This window comes from Naegleria gruberi (assembly GCF_000004985.1).
Source record: "Naegleria gruberi genomic scaffold NAEGRscaffold_41, whole genome shotgun sequence".
Classification (NCBI taxonomy): domain Eukaryota; phylum Heterolobosea; class Eutetramitea; order Acrasida; family Naegleriidae; genus Naegleria; species Naegleria gruberi.
The window spans coordinates 61,841-86,066 of NW_003163286.1; the positions used below are offsets into that span (position 1 = coordinate 61,841).

Here is a 24,226-nt window from a genome sequence, read left to right on the forward strand (position 1 = left end):
GGAATTAGGTATACGTGGAAAGAAGACATGTTAAAGGAATTCTTGAAAAAGGATGAAACTAGTTGATGTTTCTTCTTGCACTGATAGGATTCTTTGCTTTGGTGATTTCTTTATTGATTTCTGCAGAATCAAATGCTCCAAATCCAGAAACAAAAGTTGACAATGAAATCCATAAGAATAACACAAGCCAGATTACAATCACGTTTGCCACTAAAGATATAGATTGGATAAACTGTCAATCATGAAACAAAGACTGAAACCAGCCCTTCAAATAATAGCCCTTCCACAGATTTGAATCTTCCAAGTAATGGTAAAGAAGAATTAAATCAACAAGACAATTGCCCTGAAATCTCCAATGAAAGTAATCCTCCTTTAGATAATGGCCCTTCCACCAATTTGAACCAAATAAGCACTAACCAAGTTTCGAATCAACAAGAAATAATCGGTAATAGAGAAGGGAGAGAGATGGCCATAAAATTATTATAGAACAAATCTCTTGTCCAAATAAAAATTATGACATGGTGCTCAAGTTTTGAAAAATTGTCACTTTTACAATGTGAAATTAAAATCTCATAAAATTGAGCAAGTGACATGGCTCCACGAAATGAAGAGTATCATTATATCACCAAGAGAACATTTCAGGGAATTTTTTACAAATTTAAATAATTTGTAAGAAAGGTAAGATTCGAATTTGTTGAACAAACAAATAAATAATTAAATTATTATTGTTCGTGCCATGAATTGCACTTTCGCATACATCACAGTGTTGGAACCATTCGTAAATGGCTCGTAATGGACATGTAGATACCTTTTTTGTTATCTGAAACATTGTTTTCGTATGGATAGCAAATATCTCATAGTTCATTTGCCATTTATATGCTAAGCGAGCTTTTTGGATAGTGCGAGGACTCTGGTGATTGCAAGGGAGATTTCAAGGATACAAACTTTCGAATAATACTATTGGAAAGGATCATAATTAGAATGTTTTTTTGTTTCAATCAAAAATGATTAACTGACAAAGATTTGATATTAACATTCGAGGTTGACAACAAGAATGCAATTCATTCAATATTTGATATAATTGTTAATAGTATTCGTTTGGGAGATTGTCGAATATTAATATTCGAAACTCCATGTTTAAGCAAGGTCCAAAAATGCTTGGTATTGAAATTAAATACAAACAACTTTACCCCATTTGTCCTATGCGAATCCTTCAATCAATTGAAAAAAAAGAAACCACATCATGCTTCTCCACAATCTATTCGAAACTCTTATAACTAATCTTCTACTCTCCATTTACATGTCAACCATAATAGACTTGGATTTTATAGAAGAAGCCCACGAGTATACAATATCAAATTTTTCAAATATTGGTAATTACTCTTTACCTAATGGTGACATTTTCCAAATTGAGAAATTAAGTGATCCTTCCATGGTTATTGTAAACTTGCATTTCCATCAGACGATATTTGATATCAAATATTTTCAAATGCTGTGAGAACAAGTAGTGGATGCAACCAAGGATTTTTTGAATATTACAATGTAAATAACGAACGGTATTTTTCAAGATGAGGAAAGTACAATAACAAACCTTCAAAATAAATCAAATTCTAACAAATGTCGAACAATAAGTTTTTATCCAAAATACATCAAGTTCTCTACTTGAGATTAAGGAACGAGATCGTTCATTACGAAAATTCATATTCAGAACAATGTAGCCCGTCTAGCTCAGTCGGTAGAGCGCAAGGCTCTTAACCTTGTGGTCGTGGGTTCGACCCCCACGGTGGGCGTTTCATATTTTAATATTTTTCGATTCATTTTCCTCCACCTTAATTCATATTTTAGGTCGACTCTCATTTTATTATTTTAGTTTGTATCTCATTTGGCATTTAAGCAAACAGAAAGATTTATTGTTGATTTGATTTACAATTTGTTGGAATTTTTTTCAACATATTCCTTAACATGTTCTCTTGGTGTGAAATAAAGTGGATACTTTTCAGAATCAATATATAATAAGGATTGATCCAATGATGATGGTGGCATTTCATTTCCATTATCGTGAGATAATTTGAAATGTCTAATTGCATTGATAATTGCAAAATGAATTTCAGTAAGAGCAATTCTTGATCCTGGACATTTTCTAGCACCAACTCCAAATCTTTATCAAACAATTCATTCGATTATTGTAAATAACAACAGAAATATCCTATACTTACGGAACTGACACATAATTATTGACAGGTGCCAAATCAGATCCCTTCTCGTGACGTTCAGGAATAAATTCACTACCTCTAGGAATAAACTCATCTTTCAATGTTCCCCATCTTTGCATGGCAATCACAATCGTGTCCTTTGGCACATTAAATCCTCCAATTTCAGTATCCTTACTCAATTGTCTTCCCATTGTAAGATAGGAAAATGAATTTAATCTCAAAACTTCTTCAATGAAATTCTTTGTATGTTTCAATTTTTTGAATTGTTCCATTGTAATTTCAAGTCCATTTTCTAAAGTTAATTCATCAATTGTTGGTTGACCAAAAACTTCAACTGATTCCTGGAAAAGTTTTTCTTGATATTCTGAATGTTGAGCTAATCTGTATAAACTATTGTTGACCATTCTGACGGTAATGTCTGTACCGGCTTGTAAGAAGGTGATCATGACATTTTCAACTCTTTCTTCTGGATATTCTTGATCTTTGGCTCTTTCTTCTAAAATTTCTAATAATCTTGGCTTTTCGGTTGGATTAGTTTTGAATCTCTTGATGCAATATCTGCCGTATTCCAATGATTTATCCCAGACATGTTCGAAATGTTTGTATTCTTGAGTTTTGAAATACTTGTAGAGAGGTGGTTTGTTATCTGAATAATTATTAGAATCGAATAGAACTTCAGAATGAAATCTTACCTAACAAAATGGCCAAATCAAGTCCAACAATTGAATATTTTACAAAATCACGAAGATCGAATGGGAATGATTGAACTGTTTCATCAGTCAACTTGACTCCCTATTAATTTTCACCAAAATTCACACTTTCGAATAATACAACAAACAACAACTTACAAGGAAAACCTTCAAAACAGCATCAAAGGCATATCTCGAAGTGGCTTCAAAGTTTTTGGCAAATTTGTACTTTTCACTTCCTTCCACTGGTTGCAAATGTTTAACTAATCTTCTCAACAATTCGCCATTCAATTCCATTATTACTATTATAATTATTACTTTGATGATATGGACATGATGTAAGAATTTCCTTAGATGCTTTGTTATTTTGCTCGGAAGATGTTTGGAAATATCTCATGTTAACATGAGCTTGCTTATTCATCACCTGTTTGCTCCCGATCATTGAGGATGATAAATTAGAGAGTAAACATGATGATGAGTGTTTCATCAAGACGACAGCAGCCAACTTGTTATTCTTCTTTAATAGCATGGTTGGGCTTTCACTTGTTTTTTTGGAGAATATTTTGCCGCATCTCTTTTTGGTTGCACTATAGACTTGAAGAAGAGGAATGCGCTCTTAGTGCGCTTGGAGAATGAGGATTTGCGATTGTTTTCAAGTAAGGAGGATTTGCGATTCGGGGAGGACACTATATTTAAATGAATTGCATAATGTGTATTGAACTAGTTTTACAAAAATTTTTGGAAGTGTACTTTATTAATGGTCAGCTTGTTCGCCTGGTTTTTGTGAATCCTCAAACAAAAAGTAACCAACTAGCATATTGAAAATAAATTGTGTGAATATTTTAAAGTTAAATGTAATACTTACTGGCAAAAACTGGAATGTATGAAAATTTTCCACCAACAATACACAAATATAATTCTGCTGGAATCATACCACCTCCTCTTCTTCTACAATTAACTTTACATTTAAAGCTCTTTCTAGGTGCTGGTGGTGTTTTCAAAACTCGACTCACATGAGCAACGATTTGAGGATAGGACTCTGGATGAACAACATCTTCCCACCTCTCCAAGTTATCGTACAAATCACTTGGATCGTAATTCAATTTGGTTAGGAGTGTTTTGTTCAAACTGATAATTCTTCCACCAGGGAACATGAGAATAATACCAAAATCTGATGAATCCATTTCTTGCTTATTTTCCATGAGCATGACCAATTCTTGATATGAATCTTGAATAGCTGTTGGTTTGTTATTCTCTCCATAGGTTGGTGGTTCATCGTATTGCATTTTAATTATACCCTTAGATGCCAATTCAGAGAAACGATTTCTCAAATTTTCATTGATAGCTGAGAGCATGGCTGATTCATTGGCCTTTCTCAAATTTTCCTCTTTCAGTCTCTTATTTTCCTCTCTCAAGATTTCAATTTCCTTTTGAGCATCAGTTCCTGGCTCAGTTTCGTTAGAGGTGGAGAGTCTTTTAGCAGAGTCGTTCAATTTATGTTTCAATAAGACTGTAAAAAATTAATAAGAACAAAACTGGAAGAAATTAAACTTACGTGAAATTGGGAAATTTTGAGTTAAATACTCAATGTAGGTCATGTTAGCAGTTTCTGGATTCGAATCAAATTGTTTCAAATGACCAATAGATTCTTCAATCATTTGTTTAGTGTCATCTCCAATCTGGAGTGATTTAATCATTTCCTCGTTACTCATCTTTATCAATTTTTCGAAAATTTCCTCATCTTGTTTTGAAGAACTAGCTGGTTTTTGATTGGTATCTTCACAATCTTCTATTTGTACATCGTCATTGTTATTTACATTGCTATTATTTTGAGATCTCATCTTGTCGGCTTGTTGCTCTTCAGTAGCGTTAGAATGAGAAATTGGCATCATGTGACCCACTTCATTATGAATTTCATTTTCATCCATTTCAACAATTGATGCAAACAGTGGACTTTGAGGTGAGAATCTCAAAAATTCATCATTGGTAAAATCAATCAGAGGTGAAGCTGCTCCTCCAGGTGAAATTAATTGCTGTTGATGGAGTTGTTGTTGATGTTGTTGATTTTGAATTTTCAAGTTATTTAGTGCATTCATATGTTGTTGATGTTGATGCAAGAGAGCTTCATCAACATGCAACGAATAGGGTGTTCCAAAAAGACTCTGATTATTTTGATAATCGTAGGCAGAATTCAAATTATTGCAATGAAGGTAGAATGTATCAACTGGCGTCCTCATTAAAATTTGTGTCAATTGTTGAATTTCAGGAGGTTGATTGAGAAGGAATGGAAGTGACAATGGATGATTATCTCTGTTAGGGAAAATTACGTTACCTGCAGTGAGCATGGCTCCAGGAGTTTTTAATTCTGATTCTGTCAATTGAAGAGGTAAATTATTTACAAGATTAGGATTAATCATTTGTTGTTGAGTAGGAGGAATTCTTTGATTGGCTTGACCTTGAGTAGCTTGTTCTGGTTCAGTTTTTGGTTGAGTTGTTGTTGAAGATGAAGCAGTAGCTGTTGGTTTTTCCTTCTTCTTTTTAGGTGAAGATGCCTTCTTCTTCTTTTTCTTTTTTTCATTCTTCTCAGTAGTTGCTGTTGCTGTAGAAGATGAAGCAGCATTAATAGTGGTAGCTGTATTATTATTAGTTGATGATGATGGTTCAACTGCATTTGATGATGTTTGTGATGATTGTGGTTTTTCAGTAGGAACATCATCCAAATCTTCATCATTATCATCTTCTCCAGATTTCTTTTTTCTTCCTCTCTTCTTTCCGACTTGATCTTGACATTCCAATCCGTGAGCTAAGCATCTAGAACAAGGTCTCTTGTCTTCACAACAAGCATGTCTAATTTTGGTGATTGTGAAATTATAATTTTTGATGAAATAATATATGATTATTATAACAAACATTGGATAAACGGTTAAATGGATAAGATGCACAATAAGAAGTGAAACTTACGCCTTTCTGCAGCTTACACAAGCCAATTTAGCAACTCTTCTAGGTCTCTTCATCATGTTGGACATTTCCTTCTGCATGTTGGCCATATTACTGTTTGATGCTTCTTTAGTCTTATCAGAATTATTGGAAGAAGAACCATTTGAATCTGTCTTGCCAGTTATTGTTGAATTATTATTATTTGATGGTGGTACAGGAGGTGCATCTTGGTCATTCAATGATGAAGAATTAAATTCATTAATTGGCAATTCGTGATGACTAATATTCTTCAATGTATTCAATTTAGATAAATTGTTTAAACTTGATGAGGATGGAATTGTTCCACCACTAGCCATTAAACCACCACCAGTAGCTAGTTCCACGAACATGATTAAACGACAATTGTTGATCCATTAAACCACCAGAATTAGCAATATTTGTGCTTGCCTGAAGGTGATGTAAATTACTCAATGATGGATGAGAAAGGAGAGAATTGGTATGACTCGTCTGTTGAGAGATATTGGATGATGATAAATTATTATTTTGACTTAGATTTGGATAGGATGATGCAGCAGCAGACATTAAGTGATGAAGTTGTTGTTGTTGATTTTGCTGATGAGAGGATAATAAATTATTAGTTGTTATTGTTGCTCCTCCAGCATTCGTTTGGGATGGTTGCGTTGGCAAATGATTGCCATAGTGATGCTGCTGCTGATGATGTTGATGTTGTCCTAGTCCGTAATAACCTGCTGTGCCATTCAACAAGGGATGTTGATGATTAGTCAGTAAATTCCCAGAAGAATTGATCAAATGCAAATTATTATAAGATTCCAATCGAGGAGGAAGTACACCTCCACCACTGCTACTACCATTACCACTCAATGGTTGTCCAATAACTCCCACCGATGATGAAGCACTAAAATCATTGCCAGGTATCGCTGATGATGAATTATTCATATTGTTGGGATTGTTCATTTTATTTTGCTGTATCGAGATTTTGATGAGGAAAGAAATAATAGATCATGCCAAAGAGTGTGCTAGATTGGAAAATCTCTCTGTGATCAAGACAGAGGGATGGTGGTTGATGAAGAAGAGGTTGTTGTTGTTATCGTTGTTGATTGTATTCCTTGAGATCAAAGGATTTTTTGGGCGTGAATATTTTTTTTCCTGAGCCGGAAAATTATCTTCATGTTCAAAGTCTAGATTCAAAACCCATTAAAATTATTGAGCAGTCATAATAATTAAATATAATATTTAATAGTATTAATCAAATTACTTTTCAAAGTTGTTGAATGAATTAAATATAATAAAAATATCTTTTTAAAAATAAATAAATTTAAAAAAAATGAGTCAAGATCGTTTCAAAGGGATTGGTAGTAATAGTAGCAATAATTTAACTGGAAATACACCAACCAAGTCTGATAGTAGTACTCTGTATATTCCTCCACATTTGAGAAGTAATTCTACAGATTATGATGATCACTCCGATAGAATTCCTTCAGTTTCATCGGATATGGATGAGGATCAACAACAACAATATTATTATTATCATCGTAGATCATCGATGGATCAAGCTGGCGGAGCTCATCCAAATGTTCATTCTCAACCTCCAATTATTAAATCAAAACAACAAATTATTGACTATATGAATCAACATAAAATTGCTTCAATTTTAAAAACCAAGTTGAATGAAGCTTTCCAACAACAAAGTCTAGATCCAATTGAATATATTTTCCGTACCAAGAGAGTGGTACAACATGAAATTTTAATTCAACAAAGACAATCACAAATGAAGGAAATGGATATTAAACATGATGAAGTTTTAAGCTCAATACAACAAAGTAAGGAATCAATGAAGCAAGAATATGAAAAATTGGAAAAGGATCACTTGCAAGAAATTTCCACATTAAAAGCAGAAATTGAACAATTGAAAATTCAAGCTGCTCAAGTTGAAAATCAACCTGAAAGTCAAGAAAGTTTGTTGTTAGAAAAGACTTTGGAACAATTAAAGACAGAAAATGAGGAATTGGAAAAGGAAAATCAATCTTTATTGAAACGTATCAAGGAATCATCAAATAATACTACCACTACTACTGTACATCAACATTCACATGAACAAGTTACATCAAATACCATACCAGAAGAAACTCAAGAAGAACCTGTAGATATACCTTCAACAACAACAACAGAAAATGCTGTGGAAGATGATTCAGCTGATCCTTTTGCCACTGAATAAAAATAGAGAGAAATTAATTTATTTTAAAGTCAGTCATTCACATTGATAATATTAAAAATTTTGATTTTAATTTACTAAATTGAATATATACATTTATGGTTGTTGAGTAGTTTTCACAGATTGTACATTTGCAAGCATTTCCTTACAGAGCTCAGAGCTTTCGAATTGTAAATAGAGAGGAAACACCATTGTACTAATCACATCCTTCTCCAAAGAATCGAACAAATCTTCCACATATCCTTCTTCCTCTATTCTCTTCTTTGCTGCATTAATTAGCTTTTTACTGGTATTCACCTCAAACACAGCATTATCCTCTAAAAAGGTATCGAAAATATACGAGGCCTTGACATGATGTTCTGGAATGATAATTTCTGAAGGCGGAATGAAGATGGTAATATCGCACGATTCATCCACAGCAAGATTTGATCCTGATTTCTTAATCAGATCGGAATTGTAGGTGAATTTCTTACAGGCCTTACATAAAATCTTGTACTGAGCTATTTCTTCAATAAATATTGCCAATTCCAAACTGAAAATATTAGAGAGATAGGCTTTAAAGTATCTTCTCATTGTAGAATTTTCCAAAACTTCCTGTACAGTCAACTTATCTGATCCAACAGAGGCAATACTCACTCTTCCCTCCTCCACTTCTTCCTGCTGGAGAGTTTGTTCGATATTGAGAATGGATCTGGTTTTTCTAGCAGTTTGGAAAATGAAAAACATGTCAGGGAATAATTTCTTCAAATCATTCAAATATTGATCTGGTGATTGTTCTACTTCTGAAACCAAATTGCTCGTCTCTGAACTGGCCTTTCCCAAATTGAAAATAAATTTACCATAATCAGGTCTTTCAGATAAATCCTTATAGAAATAACTAGTTTCGAATGAACCATGACTAATAATATGCATTGTAAACAATGAAAACATATCCATATGTCTAATATCTTTCAATGAAGGTAATCTCAATTTCTTATCTTCCTTAAACATGAATTTCAGAATGGTTGGAAGTGCCAATGCATGTCTCACTAAACTTGCCTTTGGAACCATTAATAAACCATGTTTGATAGAGTTTGAGATTTTACAATGCAAGAGATTGGTTCCTTTCATTGATTTTACGCACTTTTCATTGTTTTCTTGATGGCAAATCACTGGAACAACGTTCATCATTAAGAAACTGCTCAAATAATTACTAATTGATGTGATGACATGTTGACACATGGGACAGCCGAACCATTTAATGACAATGAGGAGTACTCTGTGTTTTTCACTCAATCTGAGAACAGAATGTCCACTTGGATGGACAATCATCTCTTCCAAAACATTCAAAATGTCAAAAGTTGCTGAGGCGTTTGACATGACCGTGTCAGCACTCTTGGAAATATCGGATGAAGCATCTATTGTATTTCTTCTATTACATGTTTGTTCTCCAGCTAAATCTTGAGACAGGGAAACTTCGTCCTTGCTATGTCTTTTTAAATTTGATTGGGTGCCAACTGTCAAAAATCTAACGCTATTTGTTTTCTTTGAAGATGAAGCGGAGTTGGTATCACTCATTGTTTTTTTATTGAAGCAAAATGAAAAGTCAGAAACTATACTTGACAGATGAACTCGAAATATTGACCTTGCGATTGCTGACAGAAGGGGAAAAATGTGGTAAGTAGAATTGAAAGCTGGACAAATTGGAGCGAAAAAAGAAATATTTGCAGTTTTAAATGAAATGTAGTCAGTGAATATTCCATGAGGTGGTGAAATAGCTGTTATTGACCCTCCTGCCAGGCAATAAGAGGAAGATTGTGATGTTAGGAATTACATGTCTCTAATAAACATTGGTTCAATGCCAGATCGTGAGATGAAAATTTTAAGGATTTGGCAATTATTGAATAAAGACTGATGTTATTTGAAAAGTTGTTTTGCCAAATTGCTTAAAATCATGTGCGAAGCCAATCTCCAGACGTGGCATCTTGTTGAATTGTCAAATACCAAGACAAGGGAAAAACAAGTACTGATTTTTCAAACGCTATTTATTTTAAAAGTTTATGTGAAATCGGGTGTGGTATAGTGGTAGCATTCCAGACTGTCACTCTGGCGACCCGGGTTCAATTCCCGGCACTCGAGATTAATTTTTGATGACATATCCAAATATTTTAATTTTGTTTTTTAAACATATGAGGAATGATACGTAATCTACCTAACCATCAATTTTTAAAGTTTCATCTCTTAAAACCACCGAGAAAATAATCAAAGATTCCAACTCTCATTTTCCTCTAACACTATTCAACATGTGGGTTGGTTTTTAAAAATAGGAAATTAAAAAAAATGAAAAGAAGTAATCAAACGATTGACTCAGTTGACAATGCCGATCATCACAAAAAGATTAAATTATCAACATCCGATCAAGTAAATACATATTCCTTGTCTGATTTGACTCGGGATGAATGGACTGTGATTATTCAATATTTACCCACCGGAGGAGTGTTAATGTTGGCCATGACTTGCAAAGATAATTATGAATGGACAATGGAATATATTAAAAACGTTATTTGCAAGTATTATGTGAAAGAACATCCTAAAAAGTATTCCAGAAACGTAACAATCAAAGAATGGTCAATAGTGAATGCATTGAGGTTTGTTTTCATTTTGGAAAATTAAATAATTGTTGGAAAGACAAATGGAAAGGCTTTGGGTGGGAAATTTGAATTTGGATCCAATTACAGAGATTCTAAAAGAAATAGCAAAAAGAAATGGATCAATTAAAGAGTTGTCAAGCTTTCTCAAATTAGATTATGATTATGAATCTGTATTTGAATTATTGAATATAAGAAAAGAAAGCCCAACTCCAGTTCAAGTCGAAACTCTTAGTGTCAAACTACCAGATACAAATATAGGAAGACATATTTATGAGGCATTGGAGAGTCAAAAATTTATCAACACTATTGAATCAGAACTAATTGGTTATGGATTGAAGGCTGCAGAAATTGAAATGACATTAACCAGATCTAAATTTTTCAAAATTCTAACAAAATTGAAAGATATAGAGATTTTGCACCTCAACATTGATCAGGAATACGAATACACAATGGGTGGTATGGGTGGAAGGGGAAAAGGAGGAATTCGTAGGCCTATTATTGATAAAATTAATGATGATGGAAAGGAAGCATTTGACGAAACTTTTGCCTACATACCTATATTTTACAATCTAAAGACATTAAGAATAGACAAGTACTTTGATGAAAATACTGACTATATTTTTGAGATACTTGGATTGTTTCCTAACCTGGAACATTTCCATTTGATTACTTCTACAGCTATTGACGATGATCACTTAGAATTAATTTGCAAATTCTGTCCAAAATTGAAAACTCTTGATATTGCTGACGATAATGAGGCATTAAGCATCACAGATGAAGGTCTGTTAAAATTCTTAGAAAAACAAACAAGCATTGAAATAATAGATTTAGAACCTATGCCATATATTACTGGTGCTGTATTGAAAAAACTTGGAGACTTCCCAACATTGAAAAAGTTTGCAGTACAACGAACTGTTTGGTGTGAGGGTGGATACGAAGTGCAAGACAACGATGTCTATTTTGGAGGAAATCCAAATCCAAAATTGGAATATATAGATATTGGTTCTGGGTATACTTTTAATGAGGAACAATACGAAAAATTATTTACCTCTTTGAAAACTGTTGCACCAAATTTAAAAAGCTTTGGACAATTTGGAGAATTAGAATCCAAAAAGATTGTAGAATTATATATCAACACTTTGGAAGAATTGGAAATCAATTTAGGCACATTCGATTTAATTCAATCATGTACCAATTTGAAAAAAGTAATATTGGATAGTGTATTGGATAAACAAGACAAGATTGTATGTAACTTGAATGTAACTGAACTGGTTGATTATTGTTACAGTCATGAAATGTATCCAATTCTCACAGAATCATTTCCCAACTTGAAAGTTATTGAAGGCGCTCATTTCGGTCTCTTCAATTTTTTACTAGAAAACATTAATTGCTGGCCACAACTTGAATTTCTAAATGTACAAACTGAGCCTAAATTCGAACTATTAGAAACTCTAATGTCTCAAAGGCCAAAGCTTGCTATTGTAATAGAGGAAGATATGCCATTGTCACCACAAGCATTCTACTATCAATGGTTGGTCAGGGATTGTCTAAAAAAGAGATAGTTTATTAAGGCAATCATCATTAACAAAGAATAAAAAGACTACAGCACCACAGGTTCCCAAGTTGTCTCCAACCTCAGTACTGATGTGGCTCGACGATGCTTAACTTCTCAAATCGGACGGGATGAGGTGCATTCATCGTGGTATGGCCGTAGCCATTCATAATCATAATACAATGATAATAAGGAATATTAAAAATAGCCATGCAATACCTTAAATTGCGAAATATTAACTTCATGCTGTTTTGAAATTGTCTCTTACCTATTATTGAAAAACATGATTGCTGAATCGTACATGAATAACATTTATTCTTTCAGTTTCAAAGTAGAGCCAAGATTTTCTTTCAATTCAATTTTTTTGTTCATACTTTCATAACTGTCAGATAGGACAAAACGTGAGAAGGTATCGTCAATATTCATAATTATGGCACAATACAAATCTGAGAGAACTTCCTTAATTTCCTTATCGTTTTGTTGATTGTTTCTTACAGATTCGAATATTTTATGGAAGGATTTCTTGGTATTGTGTGAAATGTTAAGTTCCATTGGAGAATTATTTTCAATAAATGTAGCTTTCCACTCTTCAAAATGTTTACACAATTCTGTGGTTGCAGGTGTGTTGCCATTATTGATAGATTCGAATACTGGTGCAAGTTTAGTCCAGAATATTACATTTTCCAACGAATGCTCAGTTTTGGCAAATTGTTTGAAAATTTCACATAATGTTGGATTTTTAAGAATTTCATTCAGTTGATTATCTTCCTCAAGTATAGACTCCTCTTTCATTTTAGTATGCTTTCCACTAATTTTAGATTTAACTAATTCATAAATTGAGACTAGAGAAACTAATCCACCAAAACTCATAATTAACATGATATTATACAATAATTCGAAAGCAATTTGAGCAGCAGATAAGCCCTGGTTTGAAGCTACAAGAAGTGAAAATCCAAGCCCATAAGTAATAATAAAGAATATAATGCTCGTAAAGAAGAAAATAAATTCTTTTCTGAAAGCAAGATTGTCATTCACTATCAAGTAATTTTTGATTGGATTAATCACTAATTTCTTATCTTTTAAGGTCAGTTTGGTACTCAATTGAACATATCTTAATTCCATATAAATATCAAAAAAGTGAATTACACAAACTAATAAAGACATGACCAAAACAAATGAAAATAATGAACCAGCCATGATTGATGCATATTGACTTGAAGAGATTACTGCTGTTTGTTGTAAGGAAATGAAAATTACATAAAAAGCAATAAAAACACATGCAACAATCAAGTTAGCAATAATGGAGAAGGTTTTGCTTGAAAATAAAAGCTTAATCCACTTGAATTTCTTCTCATTGAGCACGTCAACTTCCTTCTCATCGAAAATAGCCATAATTTCATATAGATATCTAAATACAATGTATCGTGAGCTTAATATCAAATAGTTTAGAATAGATAAACAATAGAAAGTGGAAGCAATCATTGTAGAAACTTGTCTCACAATCATTGAGTTTGGATTTTTTGCTAAACTTAGAGAATTTGCAATAATGTAAGTGAAAACAAGTTCAATTAATAGTGAAATTAACGCAAAGTATGGAATTATTCCTCTACTCTTGGTTGGTGTTTTCTTACATGTGACAATAACACCCACCAATGCAATTAATGTTAAAAATATTAGGAAACAACCAATAACAATGGATGCAATAACACCACCTTCATTAGCTAATGTCACTTTGACGTCAATAAATGATGAAAATGAAGTTGTGTGATTACAATAGCAATTGACAACACTACTATTTTTAGAAATTTCAGAAATGCATCCATCGGTAAGCCATTTCTTACTAGTTTCATCAAAAAACTTGCAAGAGACAACAAGTGAGGAATTATTTTGTACGCTTGACAAAATTTTAGAATCCACATTCAAGGAAAGTATAATAGGATTTGCCAAATTTGAAACTTGTAAGAATTGGCCATTTAAAATATATTTCAATTCAACAACTTTTGCAATATTAACTGAAGAACCTTTGGAAACTTTGGAAATAATACTAGCATCAGTCAAATTACTTGTTAGTTCAGTAGCATTCGAATAGAGAGAAGCCAACTTTTCCATATTGAAATAAGTAATTGAACCAACTGAAACTCCTTCTCTTACCAGATCTGAAGGTGTAGAAATGGTTGTATTTCCGTCATTGAGATATGATGAAGAATTGAGGTTTCTAACAACTGAAACAATAAATGAAGGTGTTTCAGTTTTAAAAATACTATCTTTCTCATCACTGGATTTGGAAGAAACGAGAATCAAGGTTTCAATTACAGAACTTGAAGAGTAATTTGAAGATACAATGACATTGGAATAGGCATTCAAAACTTGACTAATGGTTGTGTCTATAGCATTAGATGATTTCAAAGTAGATACTTCTAACTGGTTCAATTCAGATGAAATTGTCGAAATCAAATTCGAAACAGTGGAAACAATAGAAGTTGTAACTGATGATTGAGATGAAATGACATTCAAAGCAGTAGAAACCTTCAATGTCTGATCAAGATCAGAGGTATTTCTCTGAACTGTTGACAATGCTTGTGTAACCATAGTCAAAACTGAAACAGCACTAGATGCTTTCGAATAAGTATCAGAATTTGAAGCAATACTAGCAATATCCTTTGTAGAAATCGAACCTAAGAATGACTCTGTCACTACATTTTCGTATTTCATCACTTGAATTGTTTCAGCAGTTTTAAATGAATAAGAAATTCCTCCAAATGAAATTCTTAGTACTGCAGTAAAGTTTCCTTCAGAATTCAATGAATATGAAACAATCATTGGATTGGCAGTCGATACAATAGTAGGGTTACCAATATTGGTATAAACACCATTGTTCGAAAACAGAACAGTATAAGTTGCACTTGTCAAATATGATTTGAGATTTGAATGATACTTGACTGCAATTAGCACAGTGGAATCAACAAAAGTGATAGTATTATCAAATTTGATTGAAATATCTGGTGAGCAATCAGTAGAATTACCAGAAAGTATCCATCCATCATCACAATAAGGAGTTAGTTTTCGAATAGCTAAATTGCCGTTGTCTGAAATATATATTGAGTTATCATTTCTATCAACTGCTAGTGAATTAAGTCGGAACGAAAACAATGATGTCTTTCCATCTTTGTATCCTGATACACCAAACGTTCCTGCAATATTTGTTATGAAACCAGATGATTTCTTTAACATTCGAATAGAACTTCTTGAATGTGATAAAATCAAATCACCATTTGATAAATAGAAAAAATCAGCAAGAGAAGTCAATGGAGACTGAATAGCAATAACACTATTAGAAGAAGTATCCCAAATAGCACATGTTCCATTACCAACCAAAGTTATCAAGGTTCCATCATTTAAAATCTTATTAATGGTACAATTAGAAGGAAAGTAAAATACAATACATCCATCGGTAGGATCAACTGCCAATCTTTCTGCCTTAAATGTTGTAGAATTGAAATACATGGAAATTGTTTGTGAACTAAGGTCAACCAATCTAATAGTTCCCAAATCAGCAACGTAAATCTTATTTTCATAAATGGCAATATCAGCAATGCTTCCAAATCCAGCATTGGAAAGAGGACCACCATCTCCATACCCTGAAGCACTGGTTGAGGTTGTTCCTACAACCACCACATAATTTCCAGTTATTTTGTCAATTTTCATAATTAAACTTGGAACTGCATAATAAACTTCTCCATTCCATTCATCTATTGCACCAAATAGAACACCCAATGAAGAATTAGCAGCTGGTAAACCAATTGACAAGGCTGCAAAATCATCACTTCTTCCATCTCCTCCAATAATTGAAGAGTAACCACTTTCAAATTTGTGTAGGAAATATCTCTCAAAATCCAATCCATATAATACTCCTGGTTTGGTTCTACTAGCAGCTATCAATGAAGTACCAACATACATAGTTGTAGATTTGACACTTGTTTGATTGTCACTTGAATATCCAATAAATATTTTGGATTTGCAATTACCTGCGATAGTTGTTTTGGTACCGTTAGTCAAATCAAACTTGTATATGTACTTTTGTTCTTCAGCAACTATTAATTTTCCATTCAAATCAAAAAATGCAGAACTAGCTTTGATGACTGGAAGTAGAGTTTGGCTTGTGGAACCACCAGATAAATCATATTTGAAGATACTAGTCAATGCATTCACATATAGATTATTGTCTTGTTTGAACATTTTGTCAAAGAAAAATGGTGATGAGATGATTGGAGATAGAATAGTTCTGTTTCTCCAATTCATTAAACTGACCTTTCCATTTTGTCCTTCAGAAATATAGAGTAAATCACCATTAACAAGCACATCTTGAGCTTGATATCCACTTCCTCCGTAAATAGTTTCAATGAATCCACTTGATATGTTAAATTGTCTTACACGGTTATTACCATAATCAGCAATGAATAGAATAGTTTCGTCTGGAGAAAGTTCCACTCCTAAAGGATTGTTTAATCTAATGCTGTTCAAATCAGATGTACCATCACCAGAAAAATTTGCTGTTCCACATACTCCCACAAGTGTTGAAATGTTTCCATTCTTGATATCCAACTTTCGAATACATCCATTACCTTGTGCTATATACATGATTGTTTCGTCTTGTGTGAGCACCATCGAGAATGGAGATATTACACTGACAGAAAGTGCAGAACCGTCCCCAGGGATAGTTTTTCTATAATTACCAGCTACAAGACTAATAATTCCGTTGTTATCTATCTTTCTAATAGCAGCCATGGATGCATCAGCAATATACATGGATCCATCTTTTGTTGGTATGATATCCTTGATGTAACTTAGGCATGACATGCTACTCTCGAATCCATCTCCAAATCTCTGTTGAAAAAGTTGTGAGTTTCCTCCTGCGAAAGTCGAAACTGAATACTTGACGTTCGGTGGTGTTTGTGTGTGAACGGTGGTCACCAACATACAAAGACATGCCAATAATAGAAGGATATGACACGCCACTTGAAACACTTTCATTTTTTTCGTGAATCATGTTGTGTGTGGCGAAATCCTCGCGCAAACTTGTTTAGTGATTTGCAACCACCAATTGCATTGACACAAATCCACTCACAACTGGTGGTTGTAAAGAGTAATCAAATCATTGCAGAGTTCAGCAGAGTTCAAAGACTTGATAAGTAAATCCAAATCAAAATTGCAGGAAAATTATAATTAATTATTAATAAAACGCTGTGGTTCAATCAATTTAGTTTCTTTTAGGTTAAAGCAATGAACAATTTGATTTTTGTGGGTTGGCTGGTTGATTTGGTTGAACTGGCTGTGTTGGTTGACCATTGTTGGTGGTGGCAGAGGAAAGATTTTTGGTTGATATTTTAATACTTCCCACAGTATTTCCATTGAATAGGTTTGGCAATTGAAGGGTGTATTCCATGAGTTTGATTGTCACTATTTTCACTCTCTTATCACTGATATCATTCAGTGTGATCGATTGTTCCTTTTTCTCTTGAATTGTTGTAACAGTTTCCAAACAAACAACTGTAAATTTCAGACTCTCCTTTTCAATACTGACTGATGTGTATTTGTTTGCTTTCAAATCTTTTCGTTCGAGAGAGGAAAGGGAATGAATGGTTTCTACATGTTCTGGAGTGAAGTCTTGATTGAGATAGGTGGCTATCAGTTTCTCAACAAGACCAATCTTTTTATGTGTGGATAGTTGATTATAGAGAATGTCAAAACTCATTTCTAAACCATACTTTAACAATTCAAATGGAGTATTGAGATAATTCTGGGTGACGAATACAGGAATTACACTCAACCTAGTTTCAGAGCTTAACATTTCATAGTAAAATACATCAACCAGAGCAAGATATTGTGCCTGATCTAAATCTTCAGGAACTCTATAATTTTCAAAATAATATTTTGGCATTCTGTGTTGTAAAATTGTGCAAAGCATTAAATCACAAACTGTTGATGTGAGTCCAAAATGTGTAATCATAGGTTCTATACCAAATACTTGATCTGACACATCACTTGATGATCTGCAGTCCAATCCAGGATAGTGAGATACACAGCCATTATACAAATAAAACGTTTGTCCACTTGCCAATATGAAATTATTAGGTATAGAAGGTTTTCTTTTAAAAACAATTCTCAATGTAAATCTTTCATAGAAATTGATAAGACATTGCTTATTCTTACTCGAATAGGGTTTAAATTCAGTATCAATAATTTTGTTAATGCCATTATTCACCGATTTTCCACAATCCTCCATCGCTTTCACACGTCCTCTAAGTTTTCCTCTCAAACTCTTTACAAAACTCGATTTGAAAATCTCCCTCTCCACAATCAATGTATTTCCATCATCCAGAATCAATTTGAAATGCAAATCATCGACCAAATATTGTCCCCACTCACACACATTATCTTTCAGTGAATTTGAAAAATTATTCATAACATAGGTCGTATAGGAGGGATGAAAAATCTGTAGCCTATACTTGGTCTCCTCACATTCTCTCTGTGAGGAAGGCTTTAAAAAGGGTGAAAGTTTTGTAACCTCGTTGTTTTTTGTTGTGCCTTCTTCCTCTTGCAAAATCTTTTCATCACCATCATGATGAATAATATTATTATTATCGATATTATTAATTAAATTATTATTGGAGTTCGGATCATGTTGATTATTGTTTAAATGTTGCATGTGAATGGTTTCTAACTTTTCAATGACTTTTAATAATTTGGGATGAACACAATAGAGAGAAAGCAATTCGTCCGATAAGCAGAAACGAAAAATCGTTGCTAGTGAATCTTGATCTCTCTGTTAGATCAAGATTCACTAGATTGCTTGATCTAACAGAGAGACTAGCAATCTAGTGAATCTTGATCTAACAACTCGAGCATTTTTATTGTAATTGTAAATTGTTGGATTTCATGCTCAATCAATTATTCCTAAAAGTCTCTTTGAAACATATTGTAGCATTTCCTTATCTTTTTGCATTTGAATTGAAGCATGTGGGAAGGCATGAATATTCTGTTTGATTGCATGCCACACTAGTTCTCTATCTGATTTGTATTGTTGCTCCATAAATTCCAAACACAGTCCATTAATATTCAATATTTGAATCAGAAATTCTCTACTAAAATTCACAGAAGCACAAGGTCTGAAGAATGTATAGTCATGTGAAACAGCTTCTAGCACCAACTCAACATGTTGAACAAAGAAGGGAAAGCAATCAAGTTGGACGAATATTTGAGGATTCTTCTTGAGTGCCTTCATTAGGAAATCTCTGTCTGAGAGAAGATTTCTGTGAATAAAGAAAAACTTGTCGTGTGAATTGATTGCTTCGAGTCCAATCTCTGGATCTTTTTGTAGTGGCTCCTCTGCAAATCCTAGTGTTGTGCTTTGATTTCTGATGGCTGCTAGGACTATTTCTCGATCTTGTCTCTGAGATTTTGGAGCATATTTGAGTGATTCTCCAAGAGTATTCACAGCTCGTAGAGTGAAATTTCTATCCGAATCCATATGTTTCCTCAATTGAATGCAAAATGTTGGATAAATTCCAATAGGTGCCTCTGAAAGTTTGATTCTCTGTAAAATGTCACACACTGTTTCCTTATCAAAATGACAATCACAAAAGGTAAGAGCTGATAGATTATTTTTCACAGCTTTCAAGATAATCTCCCTATTGGTTCTTAGAGATTGGCTCACATATTGAATAGATTGCCCATAGTGTGAAACTGCTGCCAAGGCCACATCCTTATCTGCTTTCATCGAAAAGTGCAGATACGACAGAGCCAGAGGACTTGTCTTGACAGCTATTAAAGCCATTTCCTTATCAGCTTGAAATTGTGGAGCAAATTGTATTGCTGCACCATCGTCAATAACAGCAGTCATTACAACTAGCCTGTCGTTCCTCAAATCCTCACTAGCATACCTCAAATCCATTCCATTCTTCCTCACTGCATCTAATACAATTTGTTTATCATCCACAAAAAACAATGCCTTTTTCCAAATAATATTATTCCAATAAAGTATTACATTCAATTTAATAATCAAAAAATTAAATCAAAATTCGTTACATTATTAATTTCAAAACAGAACTCACCTTTTTCAAAACTCGTGCCTTATATTTAACAGCATATTCTACAAATTCTCTATCATTAAACCATACATTATTGAAAAAGTCAATAGTGACCAAATATTTCGATTTCAAGGCAGTAAACACAATCTCTCTATCCAATCCAAAACAATGATCCAAAAAGATTGCATTTCCATCACTCTTCACAGCTTCCAATACTAATTCTCTATCCTTCTTCAATGTATCACTTGCAAAACTCAAGTGATGTCCACTCATCTTTACAGCTTGCATCATAAAATCCCTATCCGAGCAATAAAAAGGAATAATTCCCTTCTTTTCATAATATTCATCCAATTCATTCAATCCCAATCTATTCTTCAATGCAATCAGCAACAAATCCCTCCTATTGTATATATATTTAATCAGTGGCCTAAAAGCAACATCTCCCTTCGTTTCCTCCACAATTCTCTGAATAACATTCACATCCCTCAACAACATGTATCGATCATCACCACCACCTGTTACACCTTCATCATTATCATTATCACCATCATCATTATCATCAATAAATTGCAAAGCCTTTGTATTCACTCGACATGCATGCACAATCGCTTCCCGATCATTGGCGAATAACAAGACGAGAGAAGGGAACTCATCAATGTGCGCCAAAAGTTTGCGTTGTGTGGTGAGTTGACGGTAGAGAAGAGTTAGAGTTTCGGAATGGAAATTAATATCGAGATGAACATGTACATGTGTGATGATGAGGAAGGTGATGAGAAGTTGAAGAATTATTATTCAAATTATTTATAAAGTTAAAATTGTTGGTTAAATCATCCATGGATAGATCAAAGTCATCATTATCACTGTTGACTTGTAGGAACGTTTCTGCATTATGCATTTTTTTTAAATATTGAATGTTTAATATTATTAATCTTTACAAAAAAAGATACAAGTACAGTAATTGATACTAATAACATAATATGCATTGTATAAAACCAATTAGGCAAGTGAAAATATAAAAGGATCTAATTGTGCAGAATATTTTCCCAACTTGAAATTCAGCTCGAATTCACCAGATCCAGAAAATATATACAATGGAGAATGTAAACATATTGTTGTTATAGAAAGACTTGTCTGAATGTCAGTAATCAACTCTACACTAAATATTGTACAGTTTAGTGATCATAATTAAAGTAAACAAAATGTCTATAATTGAGCTTAATTACAATGATCTTTTTCTAAATTCTAAGGCGTTGCTAACTATGAAATTCATTTTACTTGAACACTGACATGTCTATTTGAAGGATAAACTTATTGGGATAAGTAAACCAAGTGAAACATGAGAGTTGTTCATTTGGAAAAGTTTGCAGTTAACGAAAACCTTTCAACAAGACTAACAGCACGTTACAAGTTTATTCAACTTTCGAATAGTTCTTCATCAACACATTTTTACTGTTGTACACCATATTGTTAATTGAATCTAAATTGCTATTGAACAGTCTACCTCAAACATCTGAATCTCACTCATTTTCATTCGAATCGCAACTAATGGAAACTTAAAGCACAACCAAACTCAATTTACCAGAAACTTCATCCCAACAATTTCAGCTCTTTGCGTACAACACTAAAAAGAGTTTTCTCGCCAAATCTGGACTGACTACACTAAAACGAACAGATTCCTCTTAATTTGTATTTTAATTTTCCAGATGCGAACAACAATAGCGCTGTTAAGAATTTTCTTTTGAAGAAATTCTTCTTGCTTTACTCAGAATATTAGAGTTGTTTATGTGTACATTCTTGCAGTTGCGATGTAGTGTTCCCTTTAAAATCATTCATTTAAAAAAACACACAATTGATTTTTTGACTTTCGTTTAGTTTCGTCATCTTTGTAATACAATTTTTCATCGGGAAGAAAGTTGTTCTATTAAAATATCACACAACAGTAGGTGATCAATTCGATTCAATAGTAACGTACTTTGAAATTCAATATCTCTCTTTCACAATATAGAAATTAGTGTCACAGCTTTCGAATAGATTGGAAGAAACCCCTAGAGAGAACTAGCCTTTATTGATGAATCTCTAATCATCATCATTTCTAACACACTAACGACTTGCCCAATTAATAGAATTCATTTAATCGTTAAATAGTTTACACTCTCTTTATTCGAAACGATAATAATTAAAAAGAAATACTGAATTTCTCTTTACATAACAACATTAATTGAAAATAACAACAACAGTAACAGCAGTATTTCTGTAAGTAATTTTGCATGCCAAGTTTCCAATAATCTTTCGAATAGAATTTTACAATGTTTCCATCCTCGTCCAATAATCAACAACAACAACAAACATTCCAAGATTTATTCATCAAATCCATTAACCAAACTCAAATTAATGGATCAACAAACAACGACATGTTTCAATCAACCTATATAACAATTCCCAATGTTTCGAATAGTGGAAGCAGTAACAGTACTTCAACTTCTGCCACCATTCAAATCCCATCAAATACTACATGGAATTTTGGAGCCACTGATCCACAACAACAATTGACTTTGAATGAAAGTAACGGTTTACATGCACTTTCGAATACAACAAATACCAATTTAGGTAACGCCTTAAGTAACTTTAATAACGATAAAGTTTTAGAACAAGCGCTCATCATGATGGTGAACGGCGCAAACAATAGAAACAGATCTCAAAGTGCTGGCTCGATTCCAACATCCAATTCATTAGGTGTCTCCCCAACACTTTCGAATAACAGCCCACAAACATTTGGCGGTTCAGCTCAAGGAAATAGTTTAGTGCAGATGAGCTCGTCCTTACCGAATTCAACGTGTGCACCTTCTTTCGTCCAAGGAAAGAGTTTCAATCCAGGTCAACTAGGTTTTACTCAACCGTTTACTGTACGATCAGATTATAAGGTTTCAACAACTGAAAATCAAGATTCCACTAATGCTCCTACTAATATCAATGGTTTACAGCTTATTTTCTCAGAATTATTGACCAATCCACAACATCAAACCAATTCCATGTTCAATCTTGGTCAATTAGGACAACAGCAGAATAATTTCAATTCTGCTAATCAACAAAATCAGTTTATTCTCCATTCCCAAGCTCCAACCTCGCAACAACAAGTTAATAACAATCAATTCAGTCCAATTTTGAGTAGTTTGATGATTAGTCAACCATCAAGTCCAATTCAAGTCACCAATCAAATCGTTATCAATTCCAATCCAATGCCAAGTGTTTCTCCAACTAGTACAAGTCCTCCAACTCAACCGTTAACTACTATGAATATCAATCCAAGTTCCATTACCACTCATGTATCGCCAACTTGTTCTCCCACCTCAACACCTAGCAGCTCACTAACCAAGTCAACCAATGGTGGAAAGCAAAGAAGACAAAGATCTGTCTCATGCACAAGTCAGAGCTCACCTTATCCTCCAACCACCCAACAACAATTTACTTTCCATTCACCAAACGAAACCCAAGACAGTCCAAAGAAAGGCACCAGACGATCTGGCATTAAATTTGCAATTGACTTTATGGACAATGCACAACAATTTGACATTAAGCACACAAGTCTCACTCCATCCACAATGAAACAACACATTGCTGAGAGAGATGAGAGAGAAAGGGCAGGTGTGAAAAAAAGAGGAAGACCAAAAGGAAGTGGTATAAAACAGCAAGTGAAGAGGGGAGATTTGTTGTTCTATCAAAATTGTTACAATTCAGTTGAGGGTTTGTATAAGGGAAGAGCAGATCCTGGAAGAGATGATGACGATGATGAAGGAGGATTTACAGTGTAACGCCGTTTAAATAATAAAGAGGTTATACCACCTTTTGAACAAATATCACTTTTCTCGCTTTTATTGGAAGGTTTTT

General features: G+C 33.5%; 8 protein-coding genes and 2 non-coding genes across 10 annotated transcripts; 5 read left to right on the plus strand and 5 right to left on the minus strand.

The window, feature by feature from the left end:
- Positions 1-1,717: 1,717 nt before the first annotated feature.
- Positions 1,718-1,790, plus strand: NAEGRDRAFT_t473. The gene has a single exon. It is a non-coding gene; the product is annotated as a tRNA-Lys (tRNA).
- Positions 1,791-1,923: 133 nt separating this feature from the next.
- Positions 1,924-6,968, minus strand: NAEGRDRAFT_80660 (uncharacterized protein; the record flags this gene model as incomplete). Its single annotated transcript, XM_002674234.1, has 8 exons — positions 6,189-6,968; positions 5,864-6,118; positions 4,458-5,749; positions 3,768-4,412; positions 3,062-3,204; positions 2,906-3,005; positions 2,217-2,859; positions 1,924-2,158 (listed from the first exon to the last, which is right to left on the minus strand). Exons 1-8 carry the CDS (start codon positions 6,812-6,814, stop codon positions 1,924-1,926), a joined length of 3,939 nt encoding a protein of 1,312 aa, XP_002674280.1. The 5' UTR covers positions 6,815-6,968.
- A 216-nt stretch (positions 6,969-7,184) lies between these two features.
- On the plus strand, positions 7,185-8,075 carry NAEGRDRAFT_51044 (uncharacterized protein; the record flags this gene model as incomplete). The annotated part of the gene is made up of 1 exon (XM_002674140.1): positions 7,185-8,075. One exon carries the CDS (start codon positions 7,185-7,187, stop codon positions 8,073-8,075), a length of 891 nt encoding a protein of 296 aa, XP_002674186.1.
- Positions 8,076-8,168: 93 nt separating this feature from the next.
- Positions 8,169-9,629, minus strand: NAEGRDRAFT_51045 (uncharacterized protein; the record flags this gene model as incomplete). The annotated part of the gene is made up of 1 exon (XM_002674235.1): positions 8,169-9,629. The coding sequence occupies one exon, from the start codon at positions 9,627-9,629 to the stop codon at positions 8,169-8,171; it is 1,461 nt and encodes a 486-aa protein (XP_002674281.1).
- Positions 9,630-10,119: 490 nt separating this feature from the next.
- On the plus strand, positions 10,120-10,190 carry NAEGRDRAFT_t474. The gene has a single exon. It is a non-coding gene; the product is annotated as a tRNA-Asp (tRNA).
- Positions 10,191-10,397: 207 nt separating this feature from the next.
- On the plus strand, positions 10,398-12,264 carry NAEGRDRAFT_80661 (uncharacterized protein; the record flags this gene model as incomplete). Its single annotated transcript, XM_002674141.1, has 2 exons — positions 10,398-10,699; positions 10,740-12,264. The coding sequence occupies exons 1-2, from the start codon at positions 10,554-10,556 to the stop codon at positions 12,262-12,264; spliced, it is 1,671 nt and encodes a 556-aa protein (XP_002674187.1). The 5' UTR covers positions 10,398-10,553.
- Positions 12,265-12,546: 282 nt separating this feature from the next.
- On the minus strand, positions 12,547-17,285 carry NAEGRDRAFT_80662 (uncharacterized protein; the record flags this gene model as incomplete). Its single annotated transcript, XM_002674236.1, has 1 exon — positions 12,547-17,285. The coding sequence occupies one exon, from the start codon at positions 17,283-17,285 to the stop codon at positions 12,567-12,569; it is 4,719 nt and encodes a 1,572-aa protein (XP_002674282.1). The 3' UTR covers positions 12,547-12,566.
- Positions 17,286-17,526: 241 nt separating this feature from the next.
- Positions 17,527-18,960, minus strand: NAEGRDRAFT_51048 (uncharacterized protein; the record flags this gene model as incomplete). Its single annotated transcript, XM_002674237.1, has 1 exon — positions 17,527-18,960. The coding sequence occupies one exon, from the start codon at positions 18,958-18,960 to the stop codon at positions 17,527-17,529; it is 1,434 nt and encodes a 477-aa protein (XP_002674283.1).
- Positions 18,961-19,194: 234 nt separating this feature from the next.
- Positions 19,195-21,236, minus strand: NAEGRDRAFT_70572 (uncharacterized protein; the record flags this gene model as incomplete). The annotated part of the gene is made up of 3 exons (XM_002674238.1): positions 19,195-20,262; positions 20,366-20,865; positions 21,089-21,236. The coding sequence occupies 3 exons, from the start codon at positions 21,234-21,236 to the stop codon at positions 19,195-19,197; spliced, it is 1,716 nt and encodes a 571-aa protein (XP_002674284.1).
- A 952-nt stretch (positions 21,237-22,188) lies between these two features.
- Positions 22,189-24,190, plus strand: NAEGRDRAFT_58769 (uncharacterized protein). The gene is made up of 3 exons (XM_002674142.1): positions 22,189-22,280; positions 22,347-22,594; positions 22,639-24,190. The coding sequence occupies exon 3, from the start codon at positions 22,648-22,650 to the stop codon at positions 24,148-24,150; it is 1,503 nt and encodes a 500-aa protein (XP_002674188.1). The 5' UTR covers positions 22,189-22,280; positions 22,347-22,594; positions 22,639-22,647; the 3' UTR covers positions 24,151-24,190.
- The last annotated feature ends 36 nt before the right edge of the window (positions 24,191-24,226 follow it).